We start from the raw sequence: 20124 nt of genomic DNA, 5'->3' as shown, positions 1-20124 counted from the left end.
TTCCATCACACCATCTTAATTTCAAAAGTAACATTTCTTTGCTCCTGAATCTGAAGAAAACAAAAAAAATCTCAAAGTCTAACATAATTACTGTGCAATTACCTTTTGCCATATATAAACAGAAAGAAGTCCTCATAACTAATCTTCTCTACATAAAAATGAACAGACAGCAGAAAAAATATATAGGAATAGAATCACTGCCTTAGGTGATGGGCAGAGAGTTTCCAAAGCAAAGCATTCTCTCACTCTGTCCCGGTTAAAACCTGTTTGTCTGGGGATTGGCTCAGCTGCTCCAGTTCCAGCTTCCCGGCCTTCCAAGGTGCTGACGTGACCTCAGTTGTCACTCTGCTGGAGCTGGATCCAACTAACAAAATCCAACACATGCAAGCACTTGTTTCTCCATTATCCAGTGCCTTCAAGGGCAGAAGAGAATCAGGGAGTCAGTCACCTCTTTTAATCTTGCCCTTGATAGCTTTTATCCTCAATCCTTAAACACGTCCAAAGGTAATTAGGCAGATGAATATCAATGATCAGCAATCAAATGGACCAAATGAAGAAAACAAGATATAAATTCAGTTAAATATTAGCTAGTTGATTTACAGAATTTTACAGAAGTGAAGCATCTAGTAAACTGAGTTTACTCATATACTGATGAAGATCTGAAGAGGGAAGCTACATGACAAAAGTCAGCCTCCTCCTCCCACCCTCCTTTCTTTTATAAAGATAACTGAAGAGATCGAAGAAGGAAACAAATACTGTAAATATTACTATAAGATGCAAATATCATAGACATGCTTTCTGAAAGTTGAATGTCTATGTACACATGAAGAGTAGAGAGATGCCGTTTAACAATCACATCTCATCTGCTTTTTTCGAAAAGGGATTCTATCTTATAAGCTGTATCAAGTGTAACTTGAACATATTATCCTTAAATTTTTGTGCTCATCAACAATTTGTGGTAACAGACTCTGAGATCAAGAGCAACGTACATGATGAAGCCTCATCTTACTCCCTATACCAACTCAGCACTGAAGATTTGTATGCTTGAGCTTTCCCCTTCTAGCTCTAATTCCTGATATACAGCGTGGTACACAGCTTTACGTACAAGCACAAAACAATATTCTTTACCCAGTACATGTTATTACCTCCTCATTGAAAAGAAAAAAACGTGAAGCACAATTTGTGTAATCATATTACAAACAAAAGCATGTTTTAATGTTAGCTTTTTTAGTTAGCTCAGTGACAGTGACCATCAGCACATTTTTAACCTCTCTGACCCTTAGCTCGGCATCTCTAAAATGAGGGTAATACGGAACCTATCCTGTTGTGCTTTTAGAGGATTAAATAAGATAAAAGACACCCTATTGCACATTGTAAGCACTTAATAAATGATAGTTATTACTAGGTATATGAGTAAAGGCTCTACTGCTTTAGACTCATTAAAGAATTAGCTTTCATTTTCATTTAAGGTTACTTTATAAAAATTATATGGTTATCTACATAAGTTACTAATATAAGTGGGTTTTAGATATGTTTATATTTTAATGTATAGCATTTAAGCTAACTGACACTAAGCACATGGATAACTCTTCTAATGTCATCTAAAGTGATATCCTTCTGTGGGAAGGAGCAATTGATTTTTTAAATTTCTAATTCATCACATTCGTATAATAAAGTCAAATTTGACAAAAACAAAATATAAGCCCCCAATTTTTATTACTCTATCAAACTTTTGTGACAGTTTTAAGCATTTACTCAACTTCTATATTTAATTTCAAGGCAGACTGGTAACAAATGCTTTCCAGGCTACAGACTGCATATGAAGTAGGACTGTTATAAAGAATACTTGATTTTAAGAATGATGGATATGTACTGTTTTATAATAAAACAAACTAAAATTTAAAACCAAAAATCCTTATTAATTGTGTTTCACTTACATGAATCTCAATTCAAACTAGGTATGAATTTTAAAAAATAGTAAAATTGCCAAATACCATAGGGGCCCCTTGGTGAAAGCCACGTATTTAACATACTGTCTTAAAAGGCTATTTAATACAACCACTGAATTCTAACTTAATGTTGATTTAATACAAAGCATTACTGTGCAATAGTCACCAAATAAACTATGAAAAACAACCAATTAAAGTAACCTTACGGGTTTACACTTAAATTTTTTAAGGAAGTTCCTCACACTAATCTAACTACAATATACTTAGGAACACTTGTCAACTTTAACAGTACCTGTAGCTACTCTAGGTAGTATTTCTTTCTAAAGGCCAGGTACTTGTATAAAGAAAAGTCCCAATATTACAAATCCAACAAAGTCAATCATATATTAAAATGTTTAGTTTGCTGTTTTTCTTACAGAACAGATAATACTTTCTAGGTATTTACTTTTCTAGTGCTTTAAGATTTCAACACAACGTTTTATCAGTTTTGGCATAATGAAAATTAATAATACAGATCCTACCTACACAGTTGAACCCTATTTGGGCTGCCATGGTAGAGAGAGAGAGAGAGAGAGAGAGAGAGGAGAGAGGAAGAGAGGAAGAGAGGAAGAGAGGAAGAGAGGAAGAAAGAGAGAGAGAGACATCCCTTTATTGATTAAACAAAATCCCCTATTTTCCCTATACCTAGGAGAAAAAATATTACCATGAAACAAAGTGAGATGAACAGACAACATTCTTATGTCTATAATGTTAAAATTTGGTTTATCAGTAAATTACTTCATATCTTTCAAGCCTGCTTTAAAAAAATCTCAGAAACCATAAAAATGTTTTCATTAGTTATTTAAAACACTGGACTAGGTAGTGACTAAGATTTGAGAAGAAGGTAAGAGGCAGTCTCTAAACCAGCATTACTCATTATTTCTCCAACCTGGAAAATTTTTTTCTTCTTTTAGAGGTCAAATTAAAACTACCTTTACCTATGGTTATCCAGAAAAGGAATCAGAATTAGAATAGATAGGTTCACTGTAGTCTGCCTAAAGATAACACTAGGAAAGAATTATAATATATAAATTTCCTTCACATTGAGGTTTTTCTGGCAACTGACACTACCTACTATTAAGATAATTCTGAGATCACAAAAAAAAAAAAAAAATTAGGTCAAATGAAGAAAATCCTCACCTAGGCTCAAAATTAAATTTATATATAATTTTAAAAAGCAATTATTAAAAATGTTTATGTCCACAAAGGAAAGCATGACCCTAATGTCTTATAACAATCAGGTATCAAATGAATCATCCAGCACCTTTAAGAGTATTTTTAATCAGTCTCTGTATTCCATCATACATGAAATATAGTACAGCTTGTTCCATGTTTGGTCCAAGATGCTAATGATAGTAGCTGTGGCAATCAAATCAGTAGCACAAATGATAGTACGTTCACACCTAGACTTCAAAGAAACATTCTTTCTTACCACTTTATTCTCACTTTAGCTCTATCTAAAGGACAGGAGATAATGTCATCCCTCCCATAACAAATAAACCTGCCATTTCAGATAACTGATCCAGGACAGGTTACTAGTATTCAAAACTGGCACTTAGAACATTGTCACTATGCAAGCAAACAGGAAGCAATTTGCAGGCTATAGACCTGAATCTGCTACATGGATCTTTTTTACTTTTTTTGGTAAAACCAGGAAAGAAGCACATACAATACACATTTTTAAAGAAGTGGTGATTTTCATGTTTTCAGTCATACTGTACTTAAATTAGAATTTGTGAGTGGCATCTTTCAGACAGGACAGATGTGTAGTCCCAGAAATATTGACTACTTTCTGTACCCAGGAAAGTCAAGGCGTGGTGCTGTTGGCAGTTGTCAGGGTATCTGTTTGCCCAACTTTTATTCAGCTGGAGCAAAGGTAATAAGCTCTGGAAGCAGAAAAAGAAAGTGGAAAAAGACAAAATTTGCAAATTGATAATTTTCAAAACTGAATTAAAATGCATAGTACCATACAGGACTTTTTCATTAAATGTAATACAAACAAGAATAAACCAGAGCAATTCACAATTCACCAAGACAAGCTGGGAGGTTGTTTTTGCACCTCTTCTTGGTTTGCTCCCAATGTACAAGCAATAGGAAATTTTTAAAGGAAATAAGATGTCAATCTCATAAAATCTCAATAATTCTTCATTAGAAATTAAACAAAAACAATGAATAAAAATCCACAGCATATAGCAAAATAAATTTTAATAAGACTAAATATAACATTTAAAGGAAGGGGGGTCTCAATTTTACTGAATTTACAGAATAATATGTTGATTTAACTAATAATCAATTATTCTATTCTTCTTGTCATATTTCCAGCTGTACTATAAATTTTTTTTAAAAAGAAGTGCTTCCTCAGTAATATTCTGCTGCTCTACAACAGCAAGCAAAACAGCATGCATGAAGGCATCAAGATGAAAGCACATGTGAGAAATGGGCAGCCTTTGGTTGTAAAAAAGTTCCTTTTTACTCTCAACTATTGTGAGATAAGCAGTAATGGAAAAATAAGAGAGGTAAGATGGCATGGACCCAAGGAAATAATTGGAGGGTCAAGTCCATATAGTGGTCAGGATAATGGCAATATAGACAATAATAAGTAACCACGCTCCTCATATGTTCTAAATACTACAGAGGGGGCTTAAATATACAACTAATCTAACAATCTTAAAAAATATAATTATTCTCACTTTGTACAGGTAAGTCAACTGAGGCTCAGAGATATTAATTTATTCACACAAGGTCATTCAGTCAGTAGCTAGCTATTCCTTTGGGTAAACAATGATAGACTGTGATAAATGATGATAGAGAGACCAAAAGACATGTATACACATATATCACAACTAATGGCAATGCTTAGATGTGAAGGACTACAGACTGTCTTCAAAGCTTGGACAGACAGCTTAATAATCACAAAAGGATAATAAAAAGTATTATATGAATACTTATCAAAGATAACCTTCTGATTTATCAAATCAGCAGACTGAATGAAAAGAAAGGCTTAAGAAAACTTTAGTGGGCACTTACTGAATGTTTAGTGAATGAGAGAATGAATGAATGAGTATAAGATGGCAAGTGATAAATAGGCCTTTTTTCTTTAAGGAAAGGATAGGAAATCTCCTTAACCTTTCTTATTTCTATGTTCACTCTCTGAAAGGAAATGTCTTCTTACAAAAAAACTATGACATCTCTGATCTTCAATAAATGTTTGTTTTGTAAACTTTGAATAATTAGGGGAAATACAAATATAGCAAAATATTTGAAGATAGTTTAAACTACAAATAAGCTATTTTAAAATCTATACAGATGTGTTAAAGATGTTTGTTTTTATAGCTTAGAACAACTCTTACAGAAATAAACAAAGCTCAAATAATCTCACCATAATATTCCTTAGTTACAAATATAGTGATACCAGATTTACAAGAAAATGTTAAAAGGATTTTGAATTTGCTAAAAAGAGTAGTATATTTTGAAATGTATTGAATAAAAGTGATGATACTTATATTACATACATGATACATTAAAAAGATTTTTAGTGTTCAAAATTACATATTTCCTGGATAAAACTGTGTTTTGTTTTCATTATTTTAATGCTCACATGCCACACCTCAGATTCAATTTGCAATATAGATAAAAAGTAAGGGGGAAAAAGACCTCCATGTCTAGAGGTATTACAAACTTGCAAAAAACATTAATAGTACAGTTGAAACAGAATGTGTTAACCTGTCTTCTGAGGCTACCACACAAGTGTTTTAAAAGTTTTGTTTTGCTGTGGTTTTAAAGCTTAGTGTGTAATCTCTCTACCACTGCTTCTAACGGACAAAAAAAAAACAAAGAGTTACAACTCAAATTCAGTAGTAAACCACAGGGCAGAGGCAAGGGGTTCTCAGCCCATTCCTTAACAGACATGTTGCTAGTCCTGTCTGCACCATCCTAACTCGCCTATGTTCCTCAGGCCTTGAGCCAAAAGTATCATTTTACTGAGTGAAGAAAAGAGTTTCATTCTTCCAATCTTGTACTGCTTTCACCTCAACCTTGCAATCTTGTTTTTCCACATTTTCTAATTATTGAAATGAAAGCATTCCCCCCAAAATATTAATAAAGAATAGGGAAAGGAAGAGAATGAGAAGGAGATGTTCTCTTCTAGATAGTACGCAGAGTACAAAGCACTATTTTAAACACTGATAAGGGCATGCATAGAAGCAGGGACTCTGCTTGCTCCCAGTGAATTCAGGTAATGTATCCATTGTTCCAAATTGCTATGGTCTGGTGACAGGAACCCAACTAGAACAAGCTTGCCCTGCATTTTCTTTTGCATTTAGATGCCAACTTTGATAAGGTCACGCCTTAAAAGATCCACATAGCATGCAACACACAGATAGCAATAAAGCCTTCAGCCATTCCCATACTCAAATAAGAATGTAAAAAGAAGAGGAAATCAGAAAGACATTCACATATACAAACAGATTTACAGGGACAACCCGTTTATAACTACACCTATCTAGATCATTTCACACACCAGGGACCTATGTGGAGCCAACAACAAAGGTACTTTAGAGATTCCCTCCCCTCCCAGGCCCCCATGCTCCTATCCCAGAATTTTCTCAAAGGAGCTCATTGCTTTCCCTCACTGGCTTCCTTTAAGTAGTGTCGAAAAGACTTTCCTTAATGCTTTGACTGCTTCTTTCAATTCCAAGGACTCCCTGAAATGTCCCATTTATTCCCCTGACCCTCCCAAAAGGTTTGACTCCTCTTCTACTGCAAAGCTCTCCCTCATGAGCTACCCACAGAAACCAATTCCCTAGACTGCCTTCCCTCCCAATCATTCCCTGAAGATCCAATCCTCTTCTGCCTTGCTGTTTTCCTTTCCAACTGTTCCAAAGTACCTAACCTGATATCACTATTAGTGAAAATACACCAGAGGTTTTGGGGGAAGGGAGGAATACCATCAGAGCAAAGGAAAAACACACCAAAAACACACATGCACACACAGTGCAGGAATGATGTTCTAATTCCTGGACTGGTTTTCTCTTACCTTTGTCTATACACAATACATCACCTCTGACACACTCAAACATTCCCAAAACGCTTGATTAAATGATTTTTATCTGGTACATTTAAAGAAGTGTAGTGGGGGGGAACGGGGGGTGGTATGTCAGTATATTACATTTTTTTCCTAACAAAAACAGCAAAACACACCAATTTATAAAATTGTGACCAAAATCAAAATACAAGTGCAAAGATCCTTTTTAAATTTGTGATTATCAAATGCTACAAATCAGAATTCTGCAAACAAACAAAAACCAAAGAACTTCTTCAGCCATAACTATTGATAGGTTAGCATCTTGCTTAAAACTCCTCTCATGAAAATGCTGTGCTCTAGCTCAATGCTTAACCAGACCCTTTTGGAAAACTTTTGTTATTTCGTTGTAATGTTTTCAAAAAGATGTAAGCATTTCCAAACAACTTGTTTTACGCTGACTTAAGTTCTACCTAGCTCAGATAAAAAGAGATGTCTTGGGCAAAAGATAAATGTACAATTTGTTTGAAAACATTTTCTTCAATCAGTATATTTTTATGACCTAAAATACAGTAACAAAATTAAGTGATTCAATTTTTCACTTTAAGATACAAATTTTCCTAAACTGTCTTTCTTTAAATTGTTAGACTTCATGATTAGCTATTTCTCTTTTTAAAAAGGCATTACCATAATGACTGATAATTATAATCCAAATAATTAGTATTTAAATATCTTTAAAATCAATCTTTTTTAAAAAAATTTCTTCTGTGGTTGAAAAAAAAATTATGGAAAGAGGGCACCAAACTATTTTTCTGTTTAAGAGATCCTTGCGTCTGTTTTTCAAAGGAAGAATTGGTCTAACTATTCTTACGGGGAAAAAAAAATGGTTAGGCACGGTGGTTCACGTCTATAATCCCAACACTTGGGGAGGCCGAGGCTGGAGAATCGCTTGAGCCCAAGTGTTTGAGATCAGCCTATGAGACACAGTGAGACCTCAGCTCTAGAGAGATATTAGCCAGGCATGATGGTGGTGCATGTCCCTAGCCCCAGCTAGTCCAGAGGCTGAGGTGAGAGGATCTCTTGAGCCCAGGAGTTCGAGGCTGCCACACAAGCCATGATCATTGTCCTACTGTACTCCAACCTGGGCGACACAGTGAGGGAAACCCTGACTAAAAAGAAAAAGAAGAAGAAGAAAAGAAGAAAAAAATGTGTTTTTTTTTAGTAGGTTTTCCATTTCTGAGACTAAATATCTATAAGTCTCTTGCCACTTGAAAAATCTAAAAGTGAAATATCTCAAGTCTCACTCATAACTCTATATTTCATACTTTGTACTATGATGAACACATTAAGTCATACATATATTTAAGATGTGGTTAATATGCAATCTTGGGCAAAGGTACTAAAAACTATCCGATTTACAGCAAAAGACAAAAAAAATTTTAATTTTAATTTAAAATATTTCTTATGCCACCCATTAAGAAAGTCATTATATGATAAACAGCAGATACATCATGCTGCTGATTAATCATAATGGGGAAAATCATAAACCTGGAAATCAATTATATCACATACAGAATGACGGAGTAAGGAGAATGTACCTGTTTATAAACAGGGCCATTGTCTCTGATGAGCAAATTAGCCTGCTCAGAGTCAGAAACAACACTTAGGGTTCCCTCAGACACACAGTGAAAGAAGACCATCACAAACCACTCAGGCTGTTAATAAAAGACAATCAAACAATGGTCCTCAGAAGACCGTTTCTCATCCCTTGCCCATGAGAACTTTAAGGCTTAGCAAGAAAAACAAAGAATTATGTATTTCTTGGACAAGATTTATCACATTTATGTCAACAAAGAGATCATCACTGTGAGGTCTTATAGCTTCACAGTTGTAGCTTTTAAAGGGGGGCATCACTGAACTCCCAAAAAATTGTATAGCTCATTTTAAGTATGTGTACATACACGTACTTTCCATTAGTATCACAAAATTCTAATTGTAGAATCGTCTCTAAATGTTTTTCTCACTGTGGAAAAAGCAGATTTGCTCATCTGTAGTGAGAACCTGACTGGCACTTAACAGGGAAGGTATGTAGATCATGGTTCAAGTTCAGTCATTCCTGGAACTGTGTAACTACCTTCATGTATTAAGAATTTTCAGTGAAAATTCAGATAATTTATCTCAGGAATTCTTACAGGAGGAAAAACAAACAACACATACACACTTATAAACTCTTTGGCGAGATCACAAAGATCTTAGGCCCTTCTTGACAACACTTTAGAGAATTATCAAGAATACTGGAACAGGATAGAACAAAATACATGCTGAATTAGAGGTCAAAAAACCTGAAGTTGACCTGTGTTCTAACTGTGCAGGTCAGTTTTCATATCTCTAGAACAAAGGGAGGTGTGATAGATCTCAAAAGTTATGATTAAGTGAAATGTAAACAATCAGGGAGCATGATGCTAAACTGGGCAAAAACAGCAGTGACACCATATTGAGTTGTCAGAAGAATGGAGTCAATATAAACTGGGGAAAAAATGATTGAAATTACTATAGAGAAACCCACAAGGCATTATCCTTTTCAGTGTTTAATGAGATTTCCTGAAATATTCAAAATGGGTGCTTGCTTTGATGTCAACTAGGATAACCTGTGAAAAAATGAAATAAGGACTATAAGATGTAGAATTATCCATTGGAAAGTAGGTGATTTTTATTGAGGGGGAAAAAAGGTTTTCTGACAAAATTTTACAAATTTAAAAAAAATTCTTCTACATGATGTAATATTTTACACAATGTTATTCTTACATTAGCTTTATGTACCACTTCTGCCATCCCCCATGACCTGTGGTCATAATAAGCAGATTTGTGTGCATGAAAAGACATAGTGACCAGCTTCCAAAAAACCCTTCTCACTGTGCCCCACAATTTGAGAGAGCAGAGCTACAAGCTGAGCTACTGAACTGATGTGACCTGAGATCTGATCCCACTGCAGTAGCCATCGGGCTACAGTGGTAGTGTTACTTTACCAAAATAAACCCCTCCTCAATAGGAAAGCGGTCCAAGAGTGCTTCCAGGTGCCAACTTCTACTCTTCTGGAATAAAATTCCACTAACAAAGTTGATACAGCTTTAAAGCGCTTTTCTTTAAAAGAAGGTACATATATTTAGATTCTATTCATCCTACAATTCAATCTCGAAGAATACATAAAAATGTATTGCTTTTTTTGCTGATATAAAAGTAATACATGCTCATTGTAAAAAAAAAAGGTAAAATCTAGAAACGTATAAATCAAACAAAAATCCCAAAGAATCCCAACACTCAAAAATGACCACTATTCATATTTGGTGTATAGTCTTCTCATCTCTCCTCTATGAAATATACATCTATTTCTATATGGCAGGCTTTTATTTACATATTTGAGATCCTACTATATAAACTTGTATAACCTTTTTAATGTATGTATTTTAAAAAAGTCTATGCCATAATCATTCTTAAAACACATGGTTTTTAACAGCTCCATTTTATTCTATCCAATTAATATATTATTTTTTAAATAACTGACTACTATTTAAAATATTTCAAGTTAGTAATTAATTCTCCACATTAAATAATCACTTTGGGGAGACTTATTTTAGAAATGCTATTTTAACAGTTGATTCTACCAAATTCTCAGCAAGTAAAAAATGCAAGCAGACACAAAATTATAGCAGTGAAAATTTTACAATCCACCTCCCCTTTATTTTACTCAAATAAATCAAATCTTATAGGTAGTGGCAAACTGTGCATATTGTCTTGTTAATATTCATCTTGAAATTTTAGGGCTGCACATCATAATTAACACAACCACAGGAATAATAAATGCTTGCATTGAAGATACTATACTAGGTATTATAAAGACATTCACTCCAACCTTGACCACAACCCTAACGCATGTATTAGTATCACTTTGTTTTTTAATAGATTAAGAAATTAACTTTCTGAAAGGTTAAGTAATTCACACAGCTATTAAATGAATCCTACCAAAACTTAAGATGTAGCTCTTGAATCCCTTTTCTAAACAGACATTTAGTGTTCTCATTTACATTTATGTGCTGTATATTTATATTAACTGTACTATGATCACTAACGAAAATAAATTCCTAACACTACCATTATTATCATGATGTTATAGTATAGCAATTTGGCAATGCTATATTTCAAGAAGAAAAACATATGCAAGGTAAAATATATACAGAAATTTTAAATAATATTATCATTTCTAAAGTTACATGTCATACAAAAATGATAAATTTTAAAATCAACACTAGTCTTGATTTTTGTACAACTGGTGTTTTAAAACTACCCACTTAATTAAACTGTTAGAAATTAATTGTTTGATGGACTTAATGCATAGGAAACAAAGACATAAAATGCAATTAAAATTATTAAATGTACACAATAAATAAAACCATCAAAAAATGGTCTGAATATAAGGAATCTACATCTAAATTGTGTGTTGGAGAAGCAAATTAATGGATTATACCAGTTTCTTACAGTTCCACTGGCAAAGAGTTGAAGGGCTGACACTTTCAGTCTCACCCTATAGAAATGTTTACTCAAAAAAACTAATATTTAGTGTGGTTTAGTTGTTATTATTAGTGTTTTTTTCCTTTTGTTTTGTTGTTGTCAAATAGGTAGATATTTGAACGGTTCAAAAATCAAAAAGTATAAAAGTATATCTAGTGAAGAGTCTTGTTCCATCCCAGCCCTTCATCTGCTCAGCTGTCATCCCTCCATCTATACACTCCCAAATAAGTAATTATTTCATTACCTTCTTGTATATCCTGTGAGTTTTTGAAAATAATTATTAGTAAACATTTCTGGGGTTTTTTCTGCTCAACTTATTTTCTTCTGCCCCTTCCTTTTTTTTAAACTTAGCAATATATTTTGGAAATCTTTCCATATTCATAAGATTCTTATTTTTTATATACCGGCATAATATTCAATTATTGGATATAGCTAATTTATTTAATCAATCTGCTACTGATGGGCATTGTTTGTACAATGTTTCCCATCTTTTGATGTTAAAAACAATGCTGCAATGAATAAATCTGTGCAGTCAACATTTGACAAATTATTATAAGATAAATTTGTAGAAACAGGAGTACTGAGTCAAAGCTTATAAGCATTTGTTCCAATTCACATTTATATAAATTTATACTCCCATCAACAATGCATAAAAGCCCATGTTTCCTTGCAGCCTTGCCAACACAGTGTGACATAAAACTTTCAGTTTTGTGCTAATATAATGAATTAGAAATGCTATGTCAGTATAGTTTTATATACCTCCTATTTTGTGCAGTTGAGAAAAATTTTATATGTGTAGAAGCCAATGGTATTTTTTTGTGAACTGTGTGTTAGAATAATTTAACCAAATTTCTATTAGATGGTGACTGTACTTTGGCAATTACTAGGAGCTGTTATGTATTAGACAGATTAGCTCTTTAAGTCATCATATGAGTTGGAAATTTTACCTCCAGCTCGTCATTTATCTTTTGGCCTTATTTATGTTATTTTTTGCCATGTAGAAATTTTCATTATTTAAAATTAATTAATCCTTTGAAATTGACTTTCAGATATTGAATTTTATTAAAAAGAGCTTCCCATAGTAAGATCATAATAGACATTCATATTTTCTTCTATTACTTGTATGGTTATCTCTCATGTATATATCTTTGTTCCAAAGAGTTTATCCTGAAGTTTAATATAAGATATAAACAATATTGCATCTACCTGTCAAAGAATACAGTGTCTTTCCCATTTTCAGTATGCTTCTGCATATTCCTTAATACAAATTTACACATTTAAATATTTGCATGTTAATTTAAACTTCCCTATTACTAAATTATTTTATTGTTTATAAATTATTTGTCTTTCAGCTGATTCTCTGCAATTTATGGATACAAAACGTATCATCTGTAAAAAGTGATCATTTTATCTCTGCCTATCAAATTTTTATAATCCTATTTTTTATTATCCAAATACATTGGCAGTTTCGTCCAGCACAATATTAAAAAAGAGTAAAGAAAGCAAACAAAATCTGCCTAGTTTCTGAAATTACTGAGTGTTTTCCTATGACTCATGATGACTTTTGGACTCATATACATACATTTTATCACTCTGAAGAAGTTTCCCTTTATTTCTATTTACTAGGTATAGAGAATGGTTGTTAAGTTTTGTCACATGTTTTTTCAGTGTCTATAGAGAAAATCATACGATTGTTCTCTTTAATAGGATAAATATTAGATTTCCTATTATTGATCCATCTTTGCATTGCTGAAATAAATTTATTTTGTTAATAACAAATTATTGCTTTCAGGGAATTCAAATTGTAATTTTTTTTTTTTTTTTTAGAAATTGCCACTTCTATCAAATTATTACTTGATATTGTTAAAGGACAAGAGGCCAAGCCCTAAAGCAATAAAAAATTCAACCAGAAAGACTTGCAGAGGAGAACTTTGGGTTAAGGACTAGGTATAAATTAATAGATTATGTTTGACAATTACAGTTTCATTGGTTAATGAAGCATTTTATCCTAACATTGTTTATGGGTTATTTTTTATTTAACAATACATTAATTCAACTTAGTACAGATTTACTGAACATCTATTATTTTCAAGGTATTGAGATTGTGTAGTTCGGTGGCTTGCAAACTATTTTTGGCCCAGACAGACAATAGAAAATATATTTTTATTGTATTTCAATATATACATATGTCTATGTATGTCTAAATACATATTAATGTTTATGAAAAATGACTTCATGAAACAATACTATACATAATCATAGTTTTTTTCTTCTTTTTTTTTTTTTTAAGACAGGGTCTCACCCTGTCTCCCAGTGACAGATCGTGCAGTGGCATGATCACAGCTCACTGTAGCCATGAACTCCAGGGCTCAAGTGATCCTCTTGCCTCAGCCTTCTGCATAGCTAAAATTACAGGTGCAAGTCACTGGGCCCAGCTCAATATTTCATATTCTATTATTTTCTATTCCTTATCATTTTTACTAAAGCATTGGTTTCTATACAGTATATTGATTCCCCAACCCATAATAAATTGAAATTTACAGTTTGGGAAATATTATCCTATTAGCTAAGGGGAAGGATTCTGGAACTAGGCAACCTAGGTTTGAACCACAGCTTTACCTCTTAATGGCTTTTAATTGTACCTCAGTTTTTCATCAGGCAATACTAGTATCTACCTCATAGGATTTTATTGAGATTAAATGAATTAATACATGTAAATATATGTTTGAAATATTTATTTGATTTGTTTAACAAAACCTTTCCCTTGATCCTACAGTTGCTAAAAAAACAAAAACAAAAACCTGCATCCCCAAAATACCAAAACTGTGGAGAAATCATTAAATATACAGACTTCCTATCATCTCATAAAAATAATTATGAGCATGCCAATGTAATCTAAGTATCTGATTGTTTTTAAAAGTGAATCTGGGCCGGGCGCAGTGGCTCAAGCCTGTAATCCCAGCACTTTGGGAGGCCGAGACGAGCGGATCACGAGGTCAGGAGATCAAGACCATCCTGGCTAACACGGTGAAACCCCGTCTCTACTAAAAAAATACAAAAAAAAAAAACTAAACGGGTGAGGTGGCAGGCGCCTGTAGTCCCAGCTACTCGGGATGCTGAGGCAGGAGAATGGCATAAACCCAGGAGGCGAAGCTTGCAGTGAGCTGAGATCCGGCCACTGCACTCCAGCCTGGGCAACAGAGCAAGACTCCGTCTCAAAAAAAAAAAAAAAAGTGAATCTGAACTGGATCTTCTCTTTCAAGGCCTTGGAGATAACAGTAAATATTAGTTAAGTTAAATAATCATTAAGGTGTCTCTTTTATTCCTACTTTATGTGGATGTTCCTTGCTCCAACAGCTATCAAACAAGTTGATAACACTGAGACATTGTGGAGATCTGTAAGGTATAACTCAAACTCATTCTGAAATGGTATATAGAGAGTAGCCTAAACTTTACAGCATTTAGGAGTTTAAACATCTCAAAATCAGCCTGGAGGAAAGAATAATCTTATTTCTTCCTTAACTCAGTTTTTCGGGGCCTCTTCAAAGTTAACTTTAGAGCCCAAGAAGAACAGCTTTTTCTTACCATTTTACTATTATACAAACTTGCTAGGATTTATCCCTTGCGCATAGTAGATGGTATTAAAATGTAAACTACCTCTGGCAAATATGCTACCCACTTTCAGGTACAAGCTCAAGAAATCCCCTAACTATGCAAATATCTGTTTCTCTAAAAAACAAAGAACCATGTTCTAAAGTTAATTTACTTTGGAAGTAAGAATTTCGGTTGTTGCTCAGTTTTTTTTCCCTTATCTCTCTTTTCTTAAGCTGTACCTACTGATACTTGGTACATATGTTTTTTCTAATTGTTGTAGGGAAGGGGTGGAGGGAGGTGTTTGCTTTGTTTTAGCATGTTTCTAAATGTGCCTGGGATTATATTCTTAAAGTTGGCACCTATTGAGCAAGGAGGGGCAAGGTACACAAGTTTGACAGAAATAAAGGTAAATAGCTACTTTTATACTCATCACAAGGATGACAAGTGCTAACAATGGCCAGAATGCCTATCTCCCACTGCAACTGCAATCCGAAACTCCTCCTAATATAGCTGTAATAATCAGTTATGTCTAATACATCTCTTGAACCTGGTTCTCTGCCTTAAACATCTTCCTAAAATCTCTAACATTGACACCCAACTCCAAATTTTAAGTTCAAATAATAACTGACTGAAAGTTTTCAATATATTTTCAGTGCTTGTATTTGCTAATGATAACAATAGGTTTTCTTCAAAAAAAAAGTATTTTCTTCCTCAGAGTAATCTAAAATGAAATCTTCCTCCATAATAAAAAGGTGTGTATGTGTGTGTGTTATAAGTGCAAAGGTGCAAAGGGGTTTTTTTTTTTTTTAACTCTGACAAGTATTCTGATAGTTTTACTTTGAGAGATCCTAAATGTAAATTGTTATAGAAACATCTAAAATGGTATTTTGAATTAAATAAAATATTTTTAAAAACCAAGATTTTTTCTTCCTTTCCTATTTCTCCCATTTATTTACTGTTGGATGGAATTGAGAAATTGAATTAATAGTGATTATTTAATTGGCCATGTGATATATGACACCGAATGAACCAAATGCCTTCCCAAAATAAAGTGTATGAAAGAGAATGTGAAACTCAGGGTAAGAGATTTTCCAAAAGTCTTCCAAAGAGTGTGAAGATGTGAACCTGAACAGCAACTTATTTAATATGATTTTGATCAATGCAAAAACTTCCTAAGAAACAAAAGCACGGCCAGGCACAGTGGCTCATGCCTGTAATTCCAGCACTTTGGGAGGCCAAGGTGGGCAGATCATGAGGTCAAGAGATCAAGACCTTCCTGGCCAACATGGTGAAACCCCATCTCTACCAACAATACAAAAATTAGCTGGGCGTCGTGGCACGCACCTGTAGTCCCAGCTACTCAGGAGGCTGAGGCAGGAGAATTACTTGAACCCGGGAGGCAGCTGTAGTGAGCACAGATCGTGCCACTGCACTCCAGCCTGGTGACAGAGCGAGACTCCGTCTCAAAAAAAAAACAAAGAAACAAAAGCATAAACCTATTTCTAGAATGAAGGCAAATGCATGTTAACCCTTAAAAGTTACAACACAGTAGTTTTATATCTGGCTCAAAGAAGGCAGAATCACAGCTATAGTAGGTAATGCTGGACGATGGCAGCTGTGAAAAAGCTGAATAATAAATACATACAATCGCATACATTATAATAAAGCATACTGCATGTTCCTACACAGATCTAAACCTAATTCCATTCATTCAGTATTCGATATGTTTACTGAAGTTTTAATGAATGTCAGGCACTGGTCTAAGAAAATAATACAATATATTATGAAACAATCCTAATTTGAGGTATGAGGAAGGAAAACAGTGACTAGAGAGTAAATAACACTAGTCTGCTCCTGAATAAATACTCTATACTATTAAATAAAATTCTATAGGCTTAAAACAATGGAAGAATTTAACCACATAGCGAATATTTCCTTTATCTCTCTGCCACCCTGGGAAAATGTCGGTTTTCGTAGTGAGGTCTCTCAAAATGATAGCCAACTAATCAGCAGAGGTTCTTCAGATAATGGGAGCTTGCCTGGCTAACCAGGCAGCCTGCCCATCAACTTCAGATCCACATATCTCCTGAATTACAATCAGAGACTGATGCTCACACCCTGAAACCAATTCATAATGTGAACTCTTGCCTTAAAAATAAATTACAGGGATAGGTAAAGGCAATGCATGACTCAAACCATGTGAATCTCAACAAGTATGTCCCATTTACCATCTTGGAACAGTCATAATTGGTATTAGACCAAGCTTTTTCCATCAAAACCAAAAGACAATGGAAATGCTAAACACCAAATGTCAATAAACCAAAAAAGTCAAAATATTGACATGGTGTAATAAACACTTAGATTTTATTTTACTTCAAAGCATTTTAGCAAATAAATAGCCATCACATTGTTAAAATGTATGGGTGCACGACAAAAAAAAAAACTGTGTAACGTCAGAGCTTTCTTATTTTGTATATGAGTAAAACAAGGAAAACAAGGCAAAAACAAGGTCAAACTCTTAGATATAGCAAAGCACTGCCTGGACCTCTCTTAATATAAAGGGATAACAGATTATAATTTATTGACCTTCTACTTAATAACACTATTTTTAGAAAAACAAAATCATATTACTACCATCTTAAATGTTAAACTCTTTCTTGGTTACAGGAACACAAAAAAGAGATACCGGTTAGTTCATTACCAGAGAATGAATTACTCTGTAGCTGTTAATAATTAAAATATATGCACGTGCTTAGAAACATGAAACAGTGTTGAGGACATACAATGTTAAAGGAAAATTAATTATGTCATAAATAATTTCTATTATATAATCCCATCCATTTCCATGTTTACATGGTCACAGAAAATAATCTAAACAGTTATACTTTGAGTTGCTAAGTGAATTATATGCAAAGCACTTAGAACAATGTCTAATACACAGTAAATGCTCTTTAAGAATTTCTGCAGGCTGGGGGCACAGTGGCTCACACCTGTAATCCCAGCATTTTGGGAGGCCGAGGCGGGTGGATTGCTTGAGTCCAGGAGTTCGAGACCAGCCTGGGAAACATAGTAGGATCTTGTCTCTACAAAAAATTTAAAAAATTATACAGGCAGGATAGCCTATGCCTGTAGTCCTAGCTACTTGGAAGGCTAAGGTGGGATGATCACCTGAGCCTGTGAGGTCAAAGTTGACACGAGCCACGATCGCACCACTGCACTCAAGCCTGGGTGACAGAGAGAGACCCTGTCTCACACACACACAAAAATCTGCTCTTATCATTTTGTAGGGTAATTGGCTCTGAATGTACAATTATGACTGCTTTAGCCCTGACTTCCTTTTACTCGTGCATGTTCTCCTTCTCGTTAATTAACCTGCATTCATTCTATCAAAAATGTTTATTTAAAAACATATATCATTAAAATATATTTTATAAAAATCACAATTTTCACATCCAATAATCACAATTTGGAAAAATTAACCCATATTATAAAAAATTCACCTAACTCTTGTACCTCATAATTTGTACTCAATAGCACTTAAGGTAAATTCCATAGGTAAAAAGCCCAGAATTTGAGGTATATAAGGAAGAGAAGAAATAAACATTAAAATGTTAGACATCTGACTGTTCTGTGCTTAACAGTGAAAGAAATTAATTTCACAAAAACTCCTGACCCCAATAAACAAACCAACATTGAAAGGAGCAATTGTCATTCAACACTACCTCCCCAACACAAGCCTTACGATACTGCCATTCAACCCACAGTTACTGAAAAATCATATCTCACATTTATTGGAACACTTACTATGTGCTCCATACTTTGCTAAGAGATTTAAAAGCTTAATCTCATTTAATTTTCCCAACAGTCTTATGAGAGAGATGTTCTTCACACCCTTTAGGGCTGAGAGGAACGAGGCATGGAGATGGTAAGTAACATATCCAAGATCACACAGCTGGTAAGTGGAGCCAAGATTTGAACCTAGGCCCCAGAATTTAATCAGTAGTTGTTGAACACCTACTCCAGGAAAAATGCTAGGCACAGCAAGGAGCTGTTAACTGGGCAATAGTCAAGACCTCTGCCCTGCTAAGGGTAGGGGCTCTAACAGTTACCCTAGGTCTACCCTCTTCAAATTCTGATCTTGAGCCCCTACATCCATCACTGCAGTCACTACAACAGCATTTATCTCCACTTGCACCAGAAGGCTAATTACAATACTTCTGTTTCCCACTCTTGACAATGAACAGAGGAAAGTGTATTTCCCAAATTCTGATTTGTGATTTAAAATGTATTTCCTCATAGTGTAGTTTGTATAATACTATTAACCCCACTACAATTGTCACATTAACTAAGCCTTTTTATTGTTGTTTTTTCAATGAAATTTAACCACCATTTTTAGCAGTGTTTCAAATGAAAAGTACATTCTTTAATCCCTTCATTTTATTTTTAAAGTTGTCATACAAAAAACAGGAGCATTTTCTTCCTTTTGGCATTCAGTTCTACAACATGTATAGATTCTTTTTTGTTGTTGTTGTTGTTGAGACGGAGTCTCGCTCTGTCGCCCAGGCTGGAGTGCAGTGGCGCAATCTCGGCTCACTGCAAGCGCCGCCTCCCGGGTTTACGCCATTCTCCTGCCTCAGCCTCCCGAGTAGCTGGGACTACAGGCGCCCGCCACCTCGCCCGGCTAGTTTTTTTTTTTTTTTTTTAGTAGAGACGGGGTTTCACCGTGTTAGCCAGGATGGTCTCGATCTCCTGACCTCGTGATCCGCCCGTCTCGGCCTCCCAAAGTGCTGGGATTACAGGCTTGAGCCACCGCGCCCGGCCAACATGTATAGATTCTTATAACCACTACATATAATCAGGATACAGAACAAAAAGGCATTCTTATTTAAAAAAGAAAGATGACTTATAAATGGACTTAAAAGACATCTCTGTTACATTAAGGACTTTTTACTCTGT

General features: G+C 34.4%; 1 protein-coding gene across 12 annotated transcripts in view; it reads right to left on the bottom strand.

Annotated features, from left to right (window-relative positions):
• The window catches only part of IKZF2 (IKAROS family zinc finger 2), a 156867-nt gene that overhangs the window by 101623 nt on the left and 35120 nt on the right, over positions 1-20124 (bottom strand). Inside the window, exon 2 of one of the 12 annotated variants that reach the window (XM_033230404.1) lies at positions 264-413. The exons of 10 other annotated variants lie outside the window; for them this stretch is intronic. Coding sequence is in view for 1 of the 2 variants with exons in the window: in XM_033230403.1 (XP_033086294.1) it covers positions 103-136 (34 nt within the window). In the remaining variant the exon portion in view is untranslated. Of the gene's footprint in view, positions 1-102; positions 218-263; positions 414-20124 lie in introns of those variants that run through there. One more of the 12 variants, XM_033230403.1, reaches the window with a different exon arrangement.

Source organism: Trachypithecus francoisi, unplaced genomic scaffold (genome assembly GCF_009764315.1).
Source record: "Trachypithecus francoisi isolate TF-2019V2 unplaced genomic scaffold, Tfra_2.0 Lachesis_group13, whole genome shotgun sequence".
Lineage (NCBI taxonomy): Eukaryota > Metazoa > Chordata > Mammalia > Primates > Cercopithecidae > Trachypithecus > Trachypithecus francoisi.
This window is presented reverse-complemented; position numbering and strand designations above follow the sequence as displayed.